This window comes from Anolis carolinensis, chromosome 1, assembly GCF_035594765.1.
Source record: "Anolis carolinensis isolate JA03-04 chromosome 1, rAnoCar3.1.pri, whole genome shotgun sequence".
Lineage (NCBI taxonomy): Eukaryota > Metazoa > Chordata > Lepidosauria > Squamata > Dactyloidae > Anolis > Anolis carolinensis.
The window spans coordinates 119,507,806-119,529,818 of record NC_085841.1 but is presented as its reverse complement, the minus strand read 5'-3'; the positions used below and the strand labels follow the sequence as shown (position 1 = coordinate 119,529,818).

Here is a 22,013-nt window from a genome sequence, read left to right as displayed (position 1 = left end):
CGCTTGTGACGGAGGTGGAAGCGAGAGGAGGGCCTCCCCCGACGAATGAAGGGATCGTGCGGGTTCATAGGGGGAGATGCGGTCAGAAAGGTAAGTGGGTCCCAAACCGTTCAGGGCTTTGTAGTCAGCATCTGCACCTTGAATTGAGTCCGGAAAATAAACGGCAGCCAGTGGAGCTCCTTAAACAGGGGAGTAGACTGTTCCCTGTAATTCGCTCCTGTTAGGAACCTGGCTGCTGCCCGCTGAACTAGTTTTCAAAGGCAGCCCCATGTAGAGTGCGTTGCAATAATCCAACCTCGAGGTAACTAAGGCATGGACCACCGTAGCCAGATCAGACTTCATGAGGTATGGTCGCAGCTGGCGCACAAGTTTTAGTTGTGCAAAGGCCCTCCTGGCCACCGCCGACACCTGAGCATCAAGCGTCAACGCTGAGTCCAGGAGGACCCCCAAGCTGCGGACCTGCACCTTCAGGGGGAGTGCGACCCCGTCAAGCACTGGTTGCCACCCAATACCCCGATCAGACATGCGACTGACCTGGAGGACCTCTGTCTTGTCGGGATTAAGCTTCAGTTTATTCACCCTTATCCAGCCCATCACAGTGGCCAATCACTGGTCCAGGATCCGAGGGGCTTCCTTGGATTTCGGTGGAAAAGAGTAGTAGAGTAGGGCGTCATCTGCGTAGAGATGGCACCGAACTCCAAAACTCCGGATGACCTCTCCCAGGGGTTTCATGTATATGTTGAAAAGCATGAGGGAGAGAACAGAACCTTGCGGGACCCCACAGGTCAATGGCCAGGGGTCCGAGCAGGAGTCCCCCAGCTTCACCGACTGGGAACGGCCCTCCAGGAAGGACTGGAGCCACTGCAGAGCAGTACCCCCAAGGCCCATCCCGGAGAGCCGTCCCAGAAAGATACCATGATCGATGGTATCGAAAGCCGCTGAGATGTCCAAGAGAACCAGCAGGGTCACACTCCCCCTATCCAGTTCCCTGTGGAGGTCATCCACCAAGGCGACCAAAACCATCTCGGTACTGTGCCCAGGTCTAAAGCCAGATTGTGATGGATCCAGAAAATCAGTGTCATCCAAGAACCCCTGGAGCTGAGAAGCCACCACCCGCTCCAGGACCTTGCCCAAAAAAGGAAGATTCGAGATGGGTCTGCAGTTATTTAGGATGGTCAAATCAAGGGAAGCTTTCTTCAAAATTGGCCTCACTATAGCCTGTTTTAGAGCAGATGGAAAGTTGCTTTGAACCAATGAGGCATTAATTATACTCACAAACCAATCTCCCAATACCGTAACATCATGGGGTAATAAAAATAAATATTATGAACATGCTTTCAGGGCCCTTCTACACAGGCCCTAAAATGTGGAAGAAACGGGGAAAAAAGAGGGGTGGCCAAATGATGTACACTGAAAATGCACACTGAATCACATTATTGCATGAAAAACACATGTTAAAAAGGTGCACATATAATGTGATTGTCCACATTACTGTATATACCTGCACTCATTACTGTATATTTGCATTACCGTATATTCCTGCACTCAAGAAAAACACAGGACTTTGTTGTGCTGCGCTGGTGTGGACTGCTCCAGTGCATGTATGCATTTTAAAATCCTGAAACAGCTGAGTACGGAATGTAAATATATGGAGCCAAGGACAGCCAGGTGGCTAATTAGAAGAACTCCCTTGTGAGAGGAAAAACTTCCCACGAGAACTTTCTTGTTGTCTTTCCTTTGTTCTCATTTCCTTTGCATTGGTGCAAGGAAATGGACTTCTGGGCAGCATTGTGGCACAGGCAAGTGAACCCAAAGCCAAATGGGGTTCAAGAGGGCAAAGATGGAAGCATGAGGAGACACTTGACTTAATTTCTCTTTGGGGGAAGGAGACAATGCAGACACAGTTAAAACTTTCACACAGAAACTATGACATTTTCCATAATTTGTCAGAGCAGATGAGAGCAAAGGCACATGATAAAGCACCAGAGAAGTATAAAACCAAGACTAAGCTGCTGCAGAATAGCTATAAGGAGGTTTGTGACCATCATGCCCACAGTGGAACTGGAGTAATTAATATGCCATATTTTAAAGAGGCGGATAAAGTCTTGAGAGGTGATACAACTATACATTCCAAATGTGTTGCACGAAGTGCAAGCATAGACAAAGTTCCTGTACCACATGCATCAATGAGCCAGCAGTAGCCAGATCATAGCCTTCCGCAGTGCTCCCAGGACCTCTTCTAGATGTCACAAAGTAAGAGCGAAGTGGCAGGGGAGATAAGAGAAGGGATGGGGTGAAGGTAAATGGCTTGGAACAGTGGTTCCCAACCTGTGGGTCCCCAGATGTTTTGGCCTTCAACTCCCAGAAATCATAGCAGCTGGTAAACTGGCTGGGATTTCTGGAAGTTGTAGGCCAAAACACCTGGGGAACACAGGTTGAGAACCACTGACTTAGAAGATGGTTTGAGGTGCTTAGTGCATCCCTGCCTCACCTGAGCACATGCTACTTAAGTGTCTGATGTCTGTATTGATACTATAAAGGAGGAAGATGGGGATGCAACTCTTGACAGTCAGTTCTGTGGAAGATGGGGCCGACCATCATCTGTCTTGCAGAGAAATCCTCCATATGTTCTCTGGAAAGCTCACACACCCAGCCTCCCCTATGCAGCGTTCTGGTACAGCTACAAGTGACCCAAGCCAATATGAAGGGGGATCTGAAGGAATTCAGTGTTATTCCCTATGGAGTGGCACAGATGAGTTCCAAATACTTTGACAACTAAAGGGTAAATGTGCTGTAGCAAAGAAAGTAGCAAATGTCCAAACCTCTAGCTGATGTCCCATGTTGTACTTCTGTGCTGCTCCTTTTGCTAAAGTACATCTCCAGATTACTTGACAATATCTGGAGATGTGCTGTAGCAAAGGGAGCAGCACAGAAGTATAACATGGGCTATATTTGGTGTTGCCCACCCCTACCTGTAGTAGAAGTGGGTAGCAAGAACCAATCATTTCTAATTGGGGGTCAGCACCTTTACAGTGCCTTTGTGGAATGTGCTGGATGTGTATGTGCAAAGGGATAGACTGAAGGTGACAAATATCATCCACAATTTAGGACCAGCTGTGGCAAACCGGGCTGCTACCATCAGTGAGACTCACTAAAAGGAGCAACGGAACATAGTCTCAGTGACATCAGTTGCAACTGTGAGGATCCTCCAAATCTCCAATACCCTGATGAAGGAACTTATGCAGAATTTCTCATTTTATGATAACTGCCAATTTGAGCACAGTGGTCGAGTATGGAGCAGGGCAAAGCCCAGCTTGACTTGCAGAAATGTGCAGTGGAGGAATTAGAGACACAGGGTGAAATTCAGGCAAGGAAGTGAGCCAGGAAAATATAATTTTTTGAGGCATAGACAGGGATTCTTGAAAGGATGGTAGATGTGGTGGAGAAGCAGGGCAGAGGTGGGCAGATAAGGGATGGGGTGAATGTCTGTCTAGTGCTATCCATGAAAGGGGATGTGCAGAACATGCCTCTTCAATTGAATGAATTAGCAGAAGACAGGGGTCATGACAATGGTGCCTCTACTGTCGAACGGACAATCAGAATCCACTTACTGGGGGGAGGTGTCTTGCTATTGTCCTACTAGCTCTAGGGAGTCTACATTAAATGGATCTAGTTGGATCTGCAGTGCTACACAGCAGTGTATATGTTGCAAAGTTTGCAGGCTTCCAAGGATTAGTTTCACAAATCAGCGTATATTTGTAATAGCAATTAGTTGTCCACATATATTCTCTGCTCACCTTCATGCGGACAAACTCATGCCCAGGAATATTCCCCCTCCCGCGACCTGAAATATATTTTTCCCACACGGCATAGGTGGTTTTTTAAAACCCGTGCTGATGCACTCATACACATGAACATACACACACACAATAGCATCCAATATACCAATACCAATATAGGTATTCCAATAAGGGAATAAGCACAATTCACTTTAAATGTTTTATTGCTTCTGTATTTCCATTACACGTGATTTTAGATTATTCAGAATGCAATCACATGGGGGAGTGGCAACCACACAAGTGAAGGGAGGACATAAATGGTATTGATCATATGATCCCAGTCCAAAAGTGATCTCCCAGGGCATCTCCTACCTTCTCTCCCTCAATCTTCTGCTGGTCTTCACTGCAATTCATGGGTGCTCCAAGTGTAGGCACGACATAGCTTCCCACCCTATGTAGATTCTCATCCAGCATCCTCCCATTAGTTTCACACATGTGTAAAATCACATAGGATGCAATGCAGAGGTAATATTCGCCTCTACTACTTCCAGTGTTGGTATTGGACATCTCCATCTTGTCTTTAGACGGCCAGAAGCCATATCAACGACAATTCTGTCACAACTGAGGTGCTTGTTGAAGTATGCCAGCCTCTCATTAAGCAAACCCTGGTAAGTTTTCATGAGCCACGGCCTGATGGGATAGGCACTGTCTGACAGCAGCAGTGGAGCAATCTGGACTCCAGTAATGGTGATAGTTGGATTCCCTGGTACAAATATGCCAGCGGTCATTGGCTTATATATAGCAGAATTCTTCAACACATGGGCATTATGTGTGCAACCACTCCATCCAAGCTCTATAGCAATGGTGCACCCTTTGTGATCTGTAATACTCTGTAGAAAGATTAAGTAAGTGTGCAAGAGGCTGAGACAGTGGACTAGTGCATTTAAGGGTAATTTAAGGTAACAAGTCATATCCCTTCTGCCATATCCTCATCAGCGCTGCCACAGTTAACACAAGTGTGAGTTTTGACAAGATACCTGTTGCAGCTCTGATGCATATGCAATGAAAATTCCCATAACTTACCTCCCAGGCATTTCCTAGATAGATGGTGCAGTTCAACAATATCATCTTCATAGCCAGGCCAGTGATGAAGATAGTTGCCCTTCCAACACTAAACTGTTGGGTTGCCAGCCAATATGAAGATTTGTTAGCAAGCATCCAGATGGTGATAGTTACTCTTTTCTGTAGAAATGGCTCTCCTCATGTGTGTGTCTCTTCTTGAAGCCTCTGGTCCAATTGCTGCCACAATCCTGTTGAAGATGGGTCTTGGCATTCTGAAGTGGTACATCCACTGCTTATCTGCCCACACATTGAGGACAAAACACTTCCACCAGTCTCTACTGGTTGGGTAGACTCACCAGCACCATAGTGACCTAGAAATTGTCATACAGCTGTTGAGGGCACGGATGGTACCCATGTGTAAAGCAACTGTCTGGAAAATGGCACCAATATCACTGAAGCCCATTCCCTCAGCCACATCGCCTTGATTATCCATGTGTGTTCTAGTTCTCCATTGTACCTGCATGCTACTGTAGGTAGATCTCATTCTGTCTGCAAACCTATTAGTGTTCTGTACCACCATCAGTGCAAGAGCCAGTTCTCTGGGCACACCAATGGCTCAGCAGGCAGTAAACAGCAATTTGTGAGCAATGGATATCCAAATTTCATTTTTCTATTATCTTTGTACTGCTGCCAGCCAATGACGCCAGCTGTGAAAGGGGACACCCACCCCCTCACATTCCTTGATAGTGAACACATACACATCAGCAAATCTTTTTTTAAAGTTGAGAAAAAAAGAGAGCCTCTACACTTAAAATCTGTGCCAAAATTAAGAAATATATCTATCTTTATTAAATGTTCTACTGTTACTACCAAAACCTGACACTTATAACCTTTTGTTTTGTGCTGCCAGCCCACGGGGCCAGTTGTGGAAAGGGGCACTCTGCTCGCATTCCCTTATTACGCACTCATGCGCATCAGAGAATATTAAGTTTTATTTTAAAAAAAACAACAACATGGAGACTTCTGGAGGATGTAGCACGTCCATCTTGCAAATTTCTAAAATCCGCTACAACCGAACTTGTCAGGACACTGGGGGAGCATTTACCAGGTCTGACAGCTCTGTGTTTGGACTTGCTATCAGGTACCATAATTTTTTGTCTCACTTCTTTGTCTCAGACTATGGGGCTGTCTTGGAAGGACGGTCAGTGGTTCAAAAACTTAATTAAAAACACACTGACCGAATCAGCAGGAGTTCTTTGTATAAAATATCTCTTCAGTTTTATTTTCACCATTTTTTGATAGAATAGTACCTTCCTTTGCAGCTTCCTGTTTTTCATCCTTCTTCCCCTTAGCACCTCTGTTAGCCTTTGTTCCAGATTCCTTCTGATAACAGATCAAACACAGGGCAATTAATTCCTATAAAGCAGGACGGGCTTCCTAATAACTGAAGTCCCCCCCCCCCCAAAAAAAAAAACTCATGTTACATGCAGGAGACAAATCAAAACTAACCATTAAGGCCCCTTCCACATTGCAAAAAAAAAAAAAATCCAGATTATCTGCTTTGAACTGGATTGGCAATGTAGATTGATATAATCCAGTTCAAAGCAGATAATGTAGGTTATCAGCTTTGATAATCTGGCTTTTATGGCAGTGTAGAAGGGGCCGAAATCTAAAGACAGTAAGAGATTTTTGGGGCAATATTACACTGTTAGAAAAAAAGTATAATCCGTATTTTTCTGTCATTAGAATTGTGTGTGTGTGTGTGTATTTCTATCATATGTATAGCTGCTTCTGAAATTACATATGTCATGTGTTTTGCCTCTTTTTTCACCCACTTCCAACATCTGTGTCAAAGGAGAAAGTTCTCTATCATGCAGGACCATATTTCTTCCCAATTTGCACTACACCAGTGGTTCTCAACCTGTGGGTCCCCCAGGTGTTTTGACCTACAACTCCCAGAAATCCCAGCCAGTTTACCAGCTGTTTTGATTTCTGGGAGTTGAAGGCCAAAACATGTGGGGACCAACAGGTTGAGAACCACTGCATTAAACCAACATGGTAGGGAGGATCTTCAAGTCACCCATGTTTTTTCCCTTCACCAGTTATTTAGCAGATGACAAGATGCTATTGATACTAAATACTGTAAATATTGTTCCTTGTCACACTACTGGAAGCTTGGCCTGAGGTAGTAAAGGCGGAAGTTCCCTTGTCAACCTGGTTGAAAAGAGGGTGGACTATGCCTTATAAGTGAAGCTTATAAAAGCCAAAAAAACCACTAAGGGCATTGGACCCCAAGCTTTCTGATGTGGAGGATTGGCCATCTCTCTCGCCCCCCCCCCCCCCCCAAATAAACCAGATGCTGTTGTCATATTTGTGCCCACTGAGTGCACCTGCTTCTTTCTTCCCTGGTAACGCACTATAGAACAACAGCAAATACCAATTGACTGGCATTGGACCAGGGATTCTCACTTTGAACAGTACTGATATAGGATAACACTACTGAGACTCAGGGCCCTTCTATATCCCAGAATATCAAGGCAGAAAATCTCACATTATCTGCTTTCAAAGCAGTTCAAAGCAGATATTGTGGGATTTTCTGTCTTGATATTCTGGAATATAGGGCAGTGTGGAAAAGCCCATGGCTAGATTTAGGACCTGCTTCCTACAGACTGAAAGGAAAGTCTGTGGAAAGCTTGAGGAAATCCTGTTGAAGGAGTGACAGTCTTCATGAATTTTCCCTTCTCCTACAGTCCAAAATATCCCTATTACTACTTAAACAAAAGCTCCAGAAGGTCCAGGAGACCCTCCAGAACAGCAGGGGAAGTAAAAGAAAAGTATGTCCTCTAAAATGTGTATTTGCAAACATAAAAAAAGTCATGAAGGGCTGATTTTTCCGCATTGTGGGTATTTTTCCACAAACAAGAGATAACAGGCTTTATTATGTTAATGGCAATTAGAATCGGTGGACTGTTCTAGCAACATACAGGAACAGCAAAATACTTAAGAGAAAAGGAACTTGAGTCCTGAGTTGGAAAGAGCATCTTTTACCTTACTGGTTTTCCTTGGCTTTGGCTCAGGATTTGGCAGAGCTGGTTTCTAGGAAATATTTCAGAGAGTCCAATAGTTAGTACACTATTTACCAAAAGATAATTCCCCCGCTTCCCACTTTATGTGGCACCCAAGAAGCCCGAAATGGTTCCAGGAGGTGAGCGTCCTACCTTTTGACAGTTATCTTTTACATCCTATTAAAACATTTGAAAGTCTGTCTCGCTGCATGCTGCATCTATATATCGCAAGAAATTGTTCCAAATCATCATGGTGGTATTTTTCCTCTTACTACTTTCTCATTCAATCTCACTGAACGTTTTTCCTTGTAATGGAAAATAAGAAATGGATAGCCATCTAATATAATTTGAGAATTTGGTTATGCTGATAACTTTGAGTGGCTCTACACTGAGCTTTTGGGGACTTTAAAAAACGAAATGTAAGGTTCCTTAATGACATGTTCTAAACATCTTTAAATCTCTCTTTAGCCTTTGGTGGCAACACTTTCTAACTAGACGAAAGGAGAGAGAAATTCTTTAGAGACAGTTCTGCAGTTTGTTTAGGAACGGAGGGAGGTAGAAAGAGATTGAGAGGGAGAGAGAGGCAGTGACTGTGACTTGAGATATAGCCTTACAGTTTGGCTGAAACAGTAAATCTGTAGGCACCTGAAGCAAGATCAGAAGTGTTGACACATGCTATACAAGCATTTGTTCGTTTTCAAATATGCTTTGTGTGCATATTTGTAGGTAGAACATGGATTACATAGAATACATAAATCTCTAGTGCTGCTAGATTTGAAGAAATTGCATTGGGGGGATCCTCCTTTCAAGATGTATCGATGCTCAGGGAATGGGAGAACACAGAACAGAAACTGTTCAGCCCACTGTTCTGCATCAATCACAGAATTAATCTTCATGATATGTGTGTGTGTGTGTGTGTGTGTGTGAGAGAGTGAGTGAATCAAGTACATAACCTTACCTACCACCTCACAATACAACCAGTGCCAAGTTATATGAGTTGGAATAAGAAGGAATGTGACTTTATATTTGCACAAAACTGCTCTTACAAATACTTACAGCTGACATACTTACAGCTGACAATCTTGCAGATCGTCTTGTTGGCTATAAAAGGGAAAGAAAATATCTTTGTAGATTTGCAATAGTTCACATCCAAACAAGATAGCAATCTGTTCAGTCATTTCCTCACAAAATAAAATGTACCTGGAAAGCTGCAGAAGTCTTTATTAGCAAATGCAAAAATCTACACATCTGAGAAACGTATTGTTTCGGATGTATACCGTCTTTAGAAGAAAATTCATAATTCATTTGGGATATTTATCTTTCACATTGTTCCTCCATGACTCTGTAACTTACAGACTGAACTCTATGACCACAGAAATAAATCCTACTGTTCATTATATGATCTTCCAATTTTAAAAAAATTAAAATGTTGTATTCTGTAAACATCTAAACATAGGACAATAAATAATGTACATCTAGTAAGGCTGTGCATTCTTTCACTAAACTGAAATCTAATAAAACTGTTTTGCTTGACATAAAGTTTGGATTCTGTTACAAAAGCATCTGAAGTCTTGATGAAGTCTGTGCTCAGCTCAAAAGACATCAATATACACATTTCATGTTAATTTAGTGTTGCTTCTGAATATTTCAATATGTCCAGTTAGAAGGATGAAAGCCCTTGAGCTACTGAATGCAGACTTGTATTGAAAATCTGAGGAAATCAACACTAAGAAATGTAAATAAATCTCAAGCCAGGCTACGTAAAAAATCAGCCCACAAAAATCAGCCTGCAACATATGTAAAGGATTCTTTACATGACAAAGAGTTTTAACTTGAAAATAAAAACAGAACTGCTTTCAGATTGCAAACTTTGGAAACTAGCATCATTTCACTACTTTCCCAGGCTCGCAGAAAATGAGCCAAAAATTGAAACAGGATCCTAGTTATGTATATACTAAGTGAGCTGCTTGAAAAATTTCTGGGTATGGGAGAAGCTGAGATCTAGCTGGGAGAAGGCAGGCATGGTGCTGCTTTAGCACTTCAAAGACAAATTTGATATTGCAAGTTACCCATTTACAAATAACAAACCCATGTAGGAGTCAGCGCTACTGCCACATCACTAACAAGATTGTCAATGCTGATCAAACCTCAGGCAACCGGAGCGGAAGAGCACTGTGAGCACAGAAATAGACATGCTGCCTTCTGGTGCACTCCTAGTTCCTGAAACGCCACTGTTTGTATAAGTAAGGCCATGCTGTATATTGCAAAACAGAATGTTCTCCAGGACTGATGCTCACAGCAATCCACAAAATGCTCATTTTATGGTATTAAGTAATTTTCAAAAATGATTTTGAATGTATACTTGATTTGGTTAAAAATCAGTGGTGTAAAGGAATCATAGAGGCAGACTACTACAATGGAGAGACTGTGCCATCAAATACATCAGATCTGGGCTATGCCAGGCCTTCAGATTTCAGCACCAAAACCTAAGACCTAGGAAGTGTCAAGGGTTCAAATCAGCATGCAATTCCCTGTTGTATAGCAGAAGCAACATGAGAATATAGGGTTACTACAACCTATATACTATAGTCTCAGCACAAGCCTCCACACCCCTATTACAATGACACCTGAGACACTGATCCTGTTATCACTTAAAGAAATGCTGTATAACTTACAAATCCTGACAGAGAAGACACTTGTGACGTCACAGTATGCTTTCCCGGTGATCTCATTAAGCACCAGCCATAGCTGTGCATACAATGTCATTTAAAAACACAAAATTCAACAAATAAGGAAAATAAGTAGGCCCATGGGATCCAGTAGGCCCATGGGATCCAGGTCCATGATTTCCAGTGATCACAGATTGCTATGATGCCTATCAGTGAATGGCACTGATGTGCATTTGGGCATGATGAAGTGCATGTTCACATCACAATTTAATAATATGGAATGTGACTGTCTGTGTTTTCTGTCCACTGTGAGTACTGAAACTCTTTCGAAGACAATTGGTCCACTGTACATATACTTTTTAAAGGAGAGCTCTCACCTTGAGAGTCCTCTTCTCTGCACTGAGGTTCACAGAAAAGCATCCAGGCCCTGAGAATGATTATGTAGAAGACCTTACAAAGGATCTGCTCCTGAATTTGCTGAAACCTGCTCTAAGTAACTAGTACATATGAATCAGCTGCTTAGTTTGGGTTTTCTTTTTTGGTCTCTTCCTACAGACACATTCTTGGGGGCTTTCACAGTGAGCACCAGCACTTTACCATTTACCACCACATAACTGATAAAATGCAACTTTGCTTTCCAGCCATGCTGTATTCAGACGCTGCCTGCTATTAGCACCCACCAATGGCTGTAATTTATTTCACAATTTCCACCTAAGGGTTTTCTAACTAGCATAACCAGGGACTGAATTCCTCCTCCTACCTTGATGTTATGTATTTGCCTTCTAGCACTCCGGAAGGTGTTCAGCTTCTTCTGCAACCTTACTGTTCCCCAATATTAAGTTAATGCCCTTACTTCAAGGTTTGCATATTGATACTGAGCATACTGGCTTGACAGTATTTGTAGTATAATAAAATGCCATGAATTCCTCAGGGATGTTGAAAACATGAAGTTTGGTTACCTAATTTTGTTATTATACAAGCAAACCAGGGAAATAATATAATTGACCTTTATGAGCCAAGTCTTTTCTCAAAGCTTACAGTAGGATGGTGTTAAAAAAAAAAGAGGGATTTTCCCTTGTGCGAGTATGCTTGCGCAAGAATTACACTGGAAAGAGCTGAAGTGCACACTTCCTCTTTAATTGTATTTAAGTAATTGCTTGGAATAATCTCTTGGCATGTAGGACATTTGAATATTTTCCTAAGCAGTTCTGAGAGCATGATTTTGTAGGCATGGCTGAGATTTAAAAAGAAGGAAAGCTAAAGGATTTGGCAAGGTCCTAGTCTGCCATTTTCAAAATATGCTAGCAAAAAGGTTTCACTTATGACAGCAGAATACACCTGTAAGACTGAAATGCTCTCCCTTTCCTGTTATTTTAAGTGGAATTAGCATGGCAACACTTTCATTCTGACTAGTGTTGTTTCCAAGGTGGTGGCCACAAAGGGGAAGTACCTCAGGCTTTTATGTCCCTTTATTTTTTCTACTGGAGCCCCCAATGACACAATGGGTTAAACCCTTGTGCCAGCAGGACTGCTGACCAAAAGGTGGGCGGTTCAAATCTGGGGAGCAGGGTGAGCTCCCGCCTATCAGCTTCAGGTTCCCACAGAAACATCCAGGCATCCCCTGGGCAACATCCTTGCAGACGGCCAATTCTCTCACACCAGAAGTGACCTGCATTTTCTCAAGTCACTCCTGACACACACAAAAAATAGTTGTGAGTTTTCCTCCTGGCCTCCCAGTCTCAGCATATATTGGATATCGAACCTATTGCACTAGTACAGTGGTTCTCAACCTGAGATCCCCAGATGGTAAACTAACTGGGATTTCTGGGAGTTGTAGGCCAAAAACATCTGGGGACCCCAGGTTGAGAACCACTGTACTAGTGCAAGAGTGAGGCATCTCTTCCACCTCTGCTCTAGACTAATGTGACTATGGTTTTGCTCTGTTTTTATCCCCAAATACATGCCCCTAGACCAGTGGTTCTCAACCTGTGGGTCCCCAGGTGTTTTGGCTTACAACTCCCAGAAATCCTAGCCTGTTTACCAGCTGTTATGATTTCTGGGAGTTGAAGACCAAAACATATGGGGACCCACAGGTTGTGAACCACTGCCCTGGACTTAACCATCTCTTATCTTTTGGATTCAGGCGCACCCGTGTTTCTGTTCTGTGCAAGAACTAATGCAACAGACTGGATTGTTGTACAAAAGGGAGGAAAATGTAAGGCTACAGCAGGAGGAACACTTACATTTTTATACTATGATTCCCAGAATCCTCCACCCAGCACAGCCACCAGGATTCCAGCTGTTGTAATCTAAAAAACTAAATTTCTTGAGCTCTCAATCAAAGCTAGAATACAGATCCTGCACACAAAATCAAGGAGGAGAGCAAAGGAGCATTTCTGGATCCAGTCCACGGATTTCAGGGAAGGAGCCAGCTCAGTGGGAAAACTTCTTTCTGTGACAAAAATATGCTTCCACTGTAGTTAAAAGGAAAGCCTGTGTTCACAGGTTCTCTAGTGCAGGGAGCTGGACTTCAGGTCAGAGCATTATTTAACTTTATTATGCCATGGTTAGCTCAGAGTAACTGTCCTATTTTTGAAGAGGTTATCATTTTATTCAGCAGCTATTTCAGCATGATTATTTGTTTTGTTTAACAATCCTTTCTTTCACATAGCCATTTCTGAAACACACAAACACCCCACAGCCTTCAGCCAGCTACCTTCACATGATTCACAAATTTTTACATGTTTCTTCTCCAACCAATTAACATTAAGGCTTTTAAGTTCAAAGATGCCCTCTAGAGAGCTATTACAGTGCTTCAGAAGAAAGGCCATTCATTGGCAACTATCTTTAACACTTGGTGTTTGTAAGTAAAAGCTAGTCTTTGCCATTTTTGGATTAAAAAGGCATTCATCTGTTCATCTGTTTTGGAAGCCTTCCGTGATTATAGGCTAGACAAAAGATAGCAAAACTCTCTGCTGAACTACTGAGACCAGTTTAATACCAAACATATATCAATCCAATCCTCTTCAGTGTTACTAGCATGAGATGGAAATATCTCCTAAACAAAATGTATTTCACTGAAAAATAGTACATTGGGGCTCAAATCAGAATATATCCAAAGAAATACTGGCCTAATGTCCTGTTCTTAGTCCTAAAAAGCAGACCTACTGAATCAATGGAATGTACAGAAACTGTGATGCTTTGGGTTTACTCCATTTGAGCCTAACAATAGGATTTAGGCCATTGCCCCTTCATCCTCATGAAATATGCTCATAATCATCATTATCATCAACATCATCATAATTTTATTTCTTAACCTTCTCTACTCGTGGTGGGTTAAAACATAAACATTGCAAAAATTCTATAAATACACATATTAAAATGTATTTCTATAAAATATAATATTAAAATATATTTCTATAAAATACATATTAAAATACACAGAACAGAGATTAAACACAAGACACGAGTTTAAAATTGATGCTTCAAACTGGCTGTCATGTGACACTACAAACCCCAGGATTCCATAGCATTGTAAACATTCTATAAAATACACATTTTAAAACATATTTCTATAAAATGCACATATCAAAACACATTTCTATAAAATACATGTTAAAATACACAGATCAAATATTAAAATACAAGACACAACTTTAAAATTCATGATTAAAACTGACTGGCTAGAACTGAATAGTGAAGCCCAGTCTAGTATAATCTAGACAGAATTTGTGTATGGTTGGTTGGCTTTGTAAACATATTGAAGCAACCATTGTATAAGTAACTGTAACTAAACGTGTAAAAGGTACTTTGATACCACAGTATATAGAAAACAAACAAACAAACAAACAAACAGGGCAATGTGGCTACATAGAGGAGTGATTCATTTGCCTCAAAAAGAGATACAGAGAGAGATTTCATGGATCAATGGGTCATCAGTTTATGCAGCTATATCACTTATTACAAGGAGCCCCCCAGTGGCACAGTGAGCTGCTGAACTTGCTGACCGAAAGGATGGCAGTTAAAATCCAGGCAGCGGGGGTGAGCTCCCACTGTTAGCCCCAGCTTCTGCCAATCCAGCAGTTCGAAAACATGCAAATGTGAGTAGATCAAAAGGTACGGCTCCGGTGGGATGGTAATGGTGCTCCATGCAGTCATGCCGGCCCGATGATCTTGGAGGAGTCTATGAACAATGCCGACTCTTCGGCTTAGAAAAGGAAATGAGCACCAACCCCCAGAGTCAGACACATCTAGACTTAATGTCATGGGAAAACCTTTACCTTTACCTATCACTTACTACACTGTGAGCAGTTACCCCATAGAAAAATCTATTTGGATGATCATGCAAACTTGGGCTCTTAGTGCCTTTAACAATCCTTCCAGTGCAGTTCTAGACATTTTTTTTTCTTTTTTGTAAAGCTCAAATCTCTGTTATGCACCTTCCATGTTTCCATACACCAGCAGTTCCCAATTTCTGAGCCTCCAGCCATCTTAGACTTTAGTTCCCAGAACCTCTGACCATTGACTGAACTGGCTGTCACTTCTGGAAGCTAAAATCCAAAACAGCTGGAGGACCGACATTTGAGAACCACTGCTATACACAACCCTAACTTGCCTGTCATTGCCCACAATGGCAACAGAGGGTAGTGGTAAATATCTATTGCTACACTGACCCTGCTACAAGCAAAACAGTTCCCTGTGTTGAATGAAATATTGTGGATTTCAGGAGTGCCCACCTCCACTTTTAGGGAGAACTCGTGGCATTTCTCCTAAATCAACTGGGATTTTTAAAGAATGCAATAAAAACAGAAACAATTGTAAATACTTTCCCTAGAAATAACTCCTTCCCATTTTCTTTGTGTGTATGCATGTAAAACAAGAGAATCATGAAATAAGAATGTTTTCCTCAAGATTGTTGCTAAAGTCCTGAGATTATGACAAATGGCAGAAATCGCTTTAAACCACCCCAAAAGACCTCAGTGCTGCAGATGTTTCCATCTCTAAGGATCAGGTCCCTGTGTTTATGCTGTCTCAGCAACAGACCACTGAGTGAACCAGGACGGTGTCAGACAGAAATGAGTTCACTGGCAGAGCAGACATGCCCTCAGAGATAAGAGTGTGCCAACTCCGTCAGTGCGTTTCTACATATCTTCAGATTCAAAAGAGGGCCACTATGATCTTTTTAAAATAAAATAATTAAGATAGCCATACCTGTCTATTCTTAGTTTGAACTATGTGTACACCATACTGCACAGAGCAAGTGTGACTATTTTAACAGTGGCCAAAACAATAACAGCAAATTATAATTAGAGTTTACTCCAATGCTGCAATGCTTGTGCACTAAATGATCCCTACAGGGCAAAACTGTACCACTTGGCATGCAGATATGGGTACACTGAAGCATTCCAGGCCAAGGTTATAGGAAATGGGAGAGTCTGTATAAGTCCCAGTTCCCAGAATGCCTATGTATTTGTGTGGGTTGTCAAGGATATATAGTGGGTCCTTGGTATCTGCTGGAGTTTGGTTCCAGATCCCCTGTGGGTACGAAATCCATGGATGCTTATTCACATAACATACAATAACATAATATAATTGTGGTCCTTATAAATGGCAAAACCAAGGTTTACTTTTTGGAATTTTAAAGAATACTTTCAAGCCATAGCTGGTTGAATGTATAGATATGAAGGCCAACTGTAATGTGCTATCATCCCCTATGGGAATCACTTTACATTTCAACCTGTGGTGGGTTGGATCAAGCCCATGTTATTTACATCAAGCTTTTAGGTGTGTTCAAAGAGATAGTGTTCCTGGAGTACTTCGAATATTTAAAATGCTATATTAATACAAAATATGATTAGCTCTGGCATTTCGGAAAGGTGGCCCTAAGACAGTAAGTGCCTATGAAGGCAGGGCTGATACTGGTGATAGCATTTATAGAAAAATGTGATTGAATATTTGTTTAGAATTGGATTTGGCAATTGTGGGGGGCTTTTTTTTGCTACGATTGAATGAAATAAAAAAGCCAGAGTAATGCCTCCCAAGACTACCTACTGAGGTCATGGCTGAGGTAACATTTGAATTAGGCACACTTTCCACCTTTCAGTCTTGATAATCTTAACATTTAATTCAACCGAGAATCTTAACTTGTTTTCTTCTCCTCCAATCTCCCCTCCTTCACTGGCCTTTTTGAAAACCAGCCCAGGAGCAAGCCATCAGGACAAATGCAATTAAGGCCAAGATCAAAAAAATCAGCTGATGACCCAAAATGCAGACTCTGCAAGGAAACCGACGAAACCATTGATCATATCCTCAGCTACTGTAAGAAAATTGCACAGACAGACTACAAACAGAGGCACAATTATGTGGCCCAAATGATTCACTGGAACTTATGCCTCAAGTACCACCTCCCAGCAGCAAAGAACTGGTGGGATCACAAACCTGCAAAAGTATTGGAAAATGAGCACGCAAAGATACTGTGGGACTTCCAAACCCAGACTGACAAAGTTCTGGAACACAACACACCAGACATCACAGTTGTGAAAAAGAAAAAGGTTTGGATCATTGATGTTGCCATCCCAGGTGACAGTCGCATTGATGAAAAACAACAGGAAAAACTCAGCCGCTATCAGGACCTCAAGATTGAACTTCAAAGACTCTGGCAGAAACCAGTGCAGGTGGTCCCGGTGGTGATCGGCACACTGGGTGCCGTGCCAGAAGATCTCAGCCGGCATTTGGAAACAATAGACATTGACAAAATTACAATCTGTCAACTGCAAAAGGCCACCCTACTGGGATCTGCACGCATCATCCGAAAATACATCACACAGTCCTAGACACTTGGGAAGTGTTTGACTTGTGATTTTGTGAAACGAAATCCAGCATATCTATCTTGTTTGCTGTGTCATACAATAAAATAATTTTAGTTATATCCCGCCACCCTCTCCCAAAAGGGACCCAGGACGGCTCACAAAGCAGCACATGATGGTGCCATATAAAACACATAAAACACATCAGCATTTATAAATATCAATAACAACACCAATTGACATAAAACAACATTTATAGAAATTAACAAAACCCAACTCAATTTAAATAAAATACTCAATAAAAACACAACAGTAGTTTCTAGTCAGAAATTTGCTAGAAAACCAAGTTGAACATCCCCAACCATGAACCAAGTTAAAATGTCAACATTAAGGTGCCAAGAGTTTGGGCTGTAGGAATCAACAGTCAATCATTAAGAGTGTCTATGCAGAAGCTGTAAAAAATGACACTTCAGTGTCCTGCCCCTTCTAAAACATAGGAGAAAATTGTGCCTAATCGATTCTATGTACATTTGTTTACCTCCAATTATGGATCATGGGTATTATGAGTTGTTTTCCTCTATCCATAATATGGTTGTGTCTTTGTTACAATGAGAAAGGCTGCTTTGACAAAGTCTAAAAATAATGACGGGCCTTCGCTCCCCATAGAAATTGTTGTTATTAACTGCCATCAAGTTGACTTTTACTTACAGCGACTCCATGAATGAGAAACTCCAAAGTCACCCTATCAACAACAGTCTTGCTCCAGTCTTCCAGCCCAGGCAGTGGCTTCTTGGACTGAGTCTATCCATATGGCACTATCTCTTGTTTCATTTTGGATTGTCTCATCATTGTGAAAGACATTCACAATCCCTCCTTCAATGCAGTCCTAACATTAGCTACAATGTCTTTGAGGGATCTTCCACCAATGTCACCCCAACGATTGCTCCTGCCCAATCGCTATTTGTCACATTTTAAGTAGTTTGGCTCCTCAGCAAAAGCCGGTCTGACATGGAGGACCTACCAGGAGCACTACTGCCATCAGCATAGCCTCATGCTTTACAGAAGCACACAATCCCACCACCACAGAAGGATAATCTACTGGTGGCCCCATAGAAGGACCATGACTTTACTACACAGTTATAGTATTTTGGTTTTCTATGGAATCCTAGGATCTGCAGTCCAGGGAGGAGCATTTTGAATTCTCAACCAGAGAGCCCTTTGTGCTTCAAACTACAGGAAAGAAGATTCCACCTGAACATTAGGAAGAACTTTCTACTGTGCAAGCTGTGGAACTCTCTCCCCCGGAATGTGGTGGAGGCTCCTTCTTTGGAGGCTTTTAAGCAGAGGCTGGATAGCCATCTGTCGGGGATGCTTTGAGATTTTCCTGCTTCTTGCAGGGGGTTGGACTGGATGGCCCATGAGGTCTCTTCCAACTCTACGATTCTATGATTTTATGAACCACAGCAAACACCAAGAGGATTCGAGAAGATGGAAGCATAGCAGATAAAATGGAACAGTAACTGCACAGAGGGAAAGGGCACTAGGAGATAAATTGAACATTGGCCACAACTGATCTAACCTAATTACAGAGTGCAAAAAATGTTCCTTTTTCAGGCAAGAAGTCCCAGCATCCCCCAATGGCACAAGCTAGTGCCCACCTTTGCTGGAGATTCTGAGAGCTGTAGCTTAAAAATAGGATGGTTCCAAGTTCTGCCTGGTTGTGTCCCTCTAAATTTTTACTCATCAATGAAAGGAAAACAATACATGAAACAAAGGAATGAATTGCACTTGCCTCTTGTTTTGTCAATTTTGCTGCATCCTTGCCTTCAGCACTCTCTGGAGACTAGGAAGAAAACAACACAATTAAGTCAATTGTTATACCACATTCTACTTAGTTAAAGCAGACAATCAAACAGCAAAAAATAGAAAACAATCTCCAGAGCTTACACTAGCCCTGTCAAATCAATAGTTTAAACAGTGCATGCCCTCCTTCTTTCAAAAACATTCTGGAGCTATTTTTGTTAACTACTTTTTAAAATGGCTTTGGATAGTATTTTCATAAATGGTAGAAAAACTTTTACTGGTTAATTTCTAGAGGGAAGAGTGACATAAACTTGACTGCATGGCATGACATTGGTGCCACTGATTGCAATGCTTCTCATATACCAATTTTAATCAGAGACAGCTTATTTGACCTCGCTGATCTCAAAAATGTTGCTAAAGCTGGCTTTGCATCTCTGACAAAAAAACTGTGTTTATGACTCCACATATTATTTTCAATATTTTCACTGTTTTCCATTTAGACTTCACAACAAATGGCTACAATAGAAATGGGGGTTAAATCCTTTACTGGCATAAAATGTTTGGGCTAATGCAGGCACAGGAGAATGAAATTGGAAAATGTACTGTATTTAAGTTTCACTCAGTATGAGACAAGCACTCAGACAAGAAACGCTTGTGCTAAATATATAATTTCCTTGCATTGACACATGACAGCAGCAGAATCTCTCTATAAACAAAATGGCAGATTTGCAAAACTGCATTCAAACACATGTTAAAGGTCTGCAGAATTCCTTAGGACTATAACTTCAATGTAGAATCCTTGGCTAAATGTAACCTTTCAGGAAGGCAGGAATTACTTTTTCTACAGAGGTGTTTGATCAGTTGCCTTGTAGCTTAAAAGAGATGGCATTTTCTTCTCTTGGTGACAGTTTCCAGCAGATTAGCAAGGTTTGTTCGCAGACTGCAAAGGAGGCATTTATGGGGGGAAACAACCAGTGACTGGTCAAGGCAAAGGCATGAGGAGAAGTCCTGAAACTTCACCTAATGAGGATGAAGAAACCCACTGGGAGACCAAATGTTTATCCTCCTCCTGCCTTGCCACAGATGTCACTATTAATTAAGGAGCTTCACAAGCCAGAAACAACAGGCCAAAATAAGTCAAGAAATTATATTTCGACTTCACCCAGCCTTTACATAAGTAGTACTCGGCCTGGCAAACTGCTCTAGACCAGTAAACCGGTGAGTACCTTGTGCCAGGAGTTTATAGTTTATTGCTTCAGACAACTATGGTACCTCTGAGCAGAGTAAATTCAATTACAAAATGAGAGGGTTGCTCTTTCAAACTCAAATGTCACTGCCATCAGGAAAAATTAAAATGGAATCAAAGCCTTAGTGGCACCTTTAACTGGAACAAACACTCGATTACACATGTATGATCCTCAGTTTATTTTACAAGGCAGCATGGAACAGAAATGAATACAAAAGGGGGGGGGAGTAACCAGCAGATGTATTTTCACAGGGGAGCGGAGGGACCGAGAGGCAGCATCAACACATGTACCGTATATGTGACAGTTGATCTCTCATTGCTTGGTTACTCAACCTGAGCAAGCCTGCAATGATGAAAGTAAACAACACCTCTCATTAGAAATGAGACTGGCATAGCCTGATCTATGCATGCTTAGTCAAAACTAAATCCCACTATGGGTGCATCTGCACTACAGAATTAATGCAGTTTGGGACCATGGTTAAATGTTGTGGAAACCAGGGAATTCTAGTTCTACAAGGTCTTTTGCCTTCTCTTCCAAAGAGAAATGGGGCCTCACCAAACTACAACTCATATGATTCCAAAGCATTGAGCAAGGGCAGTTAAAGTGGTGCCAAACTGCACTGATTCTACAGTGTAGATGCACCCTTATCTTAGGGAGCTTTACCCGCACACATTTCCTGTCCCTCCTCTAGCTAATGCAGAAATCTACTTTTTTTGTCTCACTATCTCATCAAAGGCTACTGGTGTTATCACAGGTTCCAATATTCAAGATGCCTTTTCTGCTATATAAAACTGTGCAACCAAGATTTTTCAAAAGGAATTGAAGTTTGAAACCAGCAAAACCAATCTGTGCCTATGTTCTATATTTCTATTCTGCTACTCCTGCACATTAATGACATGGGGCAAACTCAATGGTTTGGAATTTGGTGTTTCAAGACCACGTAACCTTGCACATTTTGTTTTTGGAATTATTATACAGAAGTATTTTTAAATTGACATAAGCTTGAAGTGGTTGAAAAGTGAGGTAGAAGAATGAAGAGCATAACCGAAGGGGGGGGGGGGGATTTTCACATCTGAAGTCTTTTATTCTTGTTTCTTCAGAGGCTGCCATAAATTTGGGGAAAGTGGAAAGGTACACATTATTTCAAAAGGAAATTATTTCAGTGGGATGTTGAAACCACTCTAGACATTGTGAACTTGAAAAGCATTATTTAAGGTGCTGAACCTATATGAGTAAAGGACTAAGCACTTTGGATAGCTCTTTCAATGTCTGGACCAAAACCAGCACAGAGCCAATACTCCACTGACATGGCAGCCAGTGACTGACATTTTAGAAAGGATGTGTGAATTAGATTTCTATATCACTCTGATTGAGTGTCAACATTATATAAGTGGAAGGCACATTCATGAAAGGCATTTCACTCATCTGCTCCTCACCCTCTCACCTTGATGCTCTGTGCAAAAATTTCTGCAAAGATTCAAGGATACATAGGGAACATTGTGGATGGTATTTAAGAAGGACTAAAACTTTGCTCTAATCCTTCATCCAATTAGAAATGATGTGAGCCTTCAACTGCAACCAA

General features: G+C 41.7%; 1 protein-coding gene across 1 annotated transcript in view; it reads right to left on the bottom strand.

The window, feature by feature from the left end:
• The window catches only part of hmgn3 (high mobility group nucleosomal binding domain 3), a 55,662-nt gene that overhangs the window by 2,876 nt on the left and 30,773 nt on the right, over positions 1-22,013 (bottom strand). The window contains exons 2-5 of the mRNA XM_062981477.1: positions 19,174-19,224; positions 8,978-9,007; positions 7,890-7,937; positions 6,152-6,224 (exon numbers count right to left, since the gene is read on the bottom strand). Of these exons, the coding sequence (XP_062837547.1) occupies positions 6,152-6,224; positions 7,890-7,937; positions 8,978-9,007; positions 19,174-19,224 (202 nt within the window). The remainder of the gene's footprint in view (positions 1-6,151; positions 6,225-7,889; positions 7,938-8,977; positions 9,008-19,173; positions 19,225-22,013) is intronic.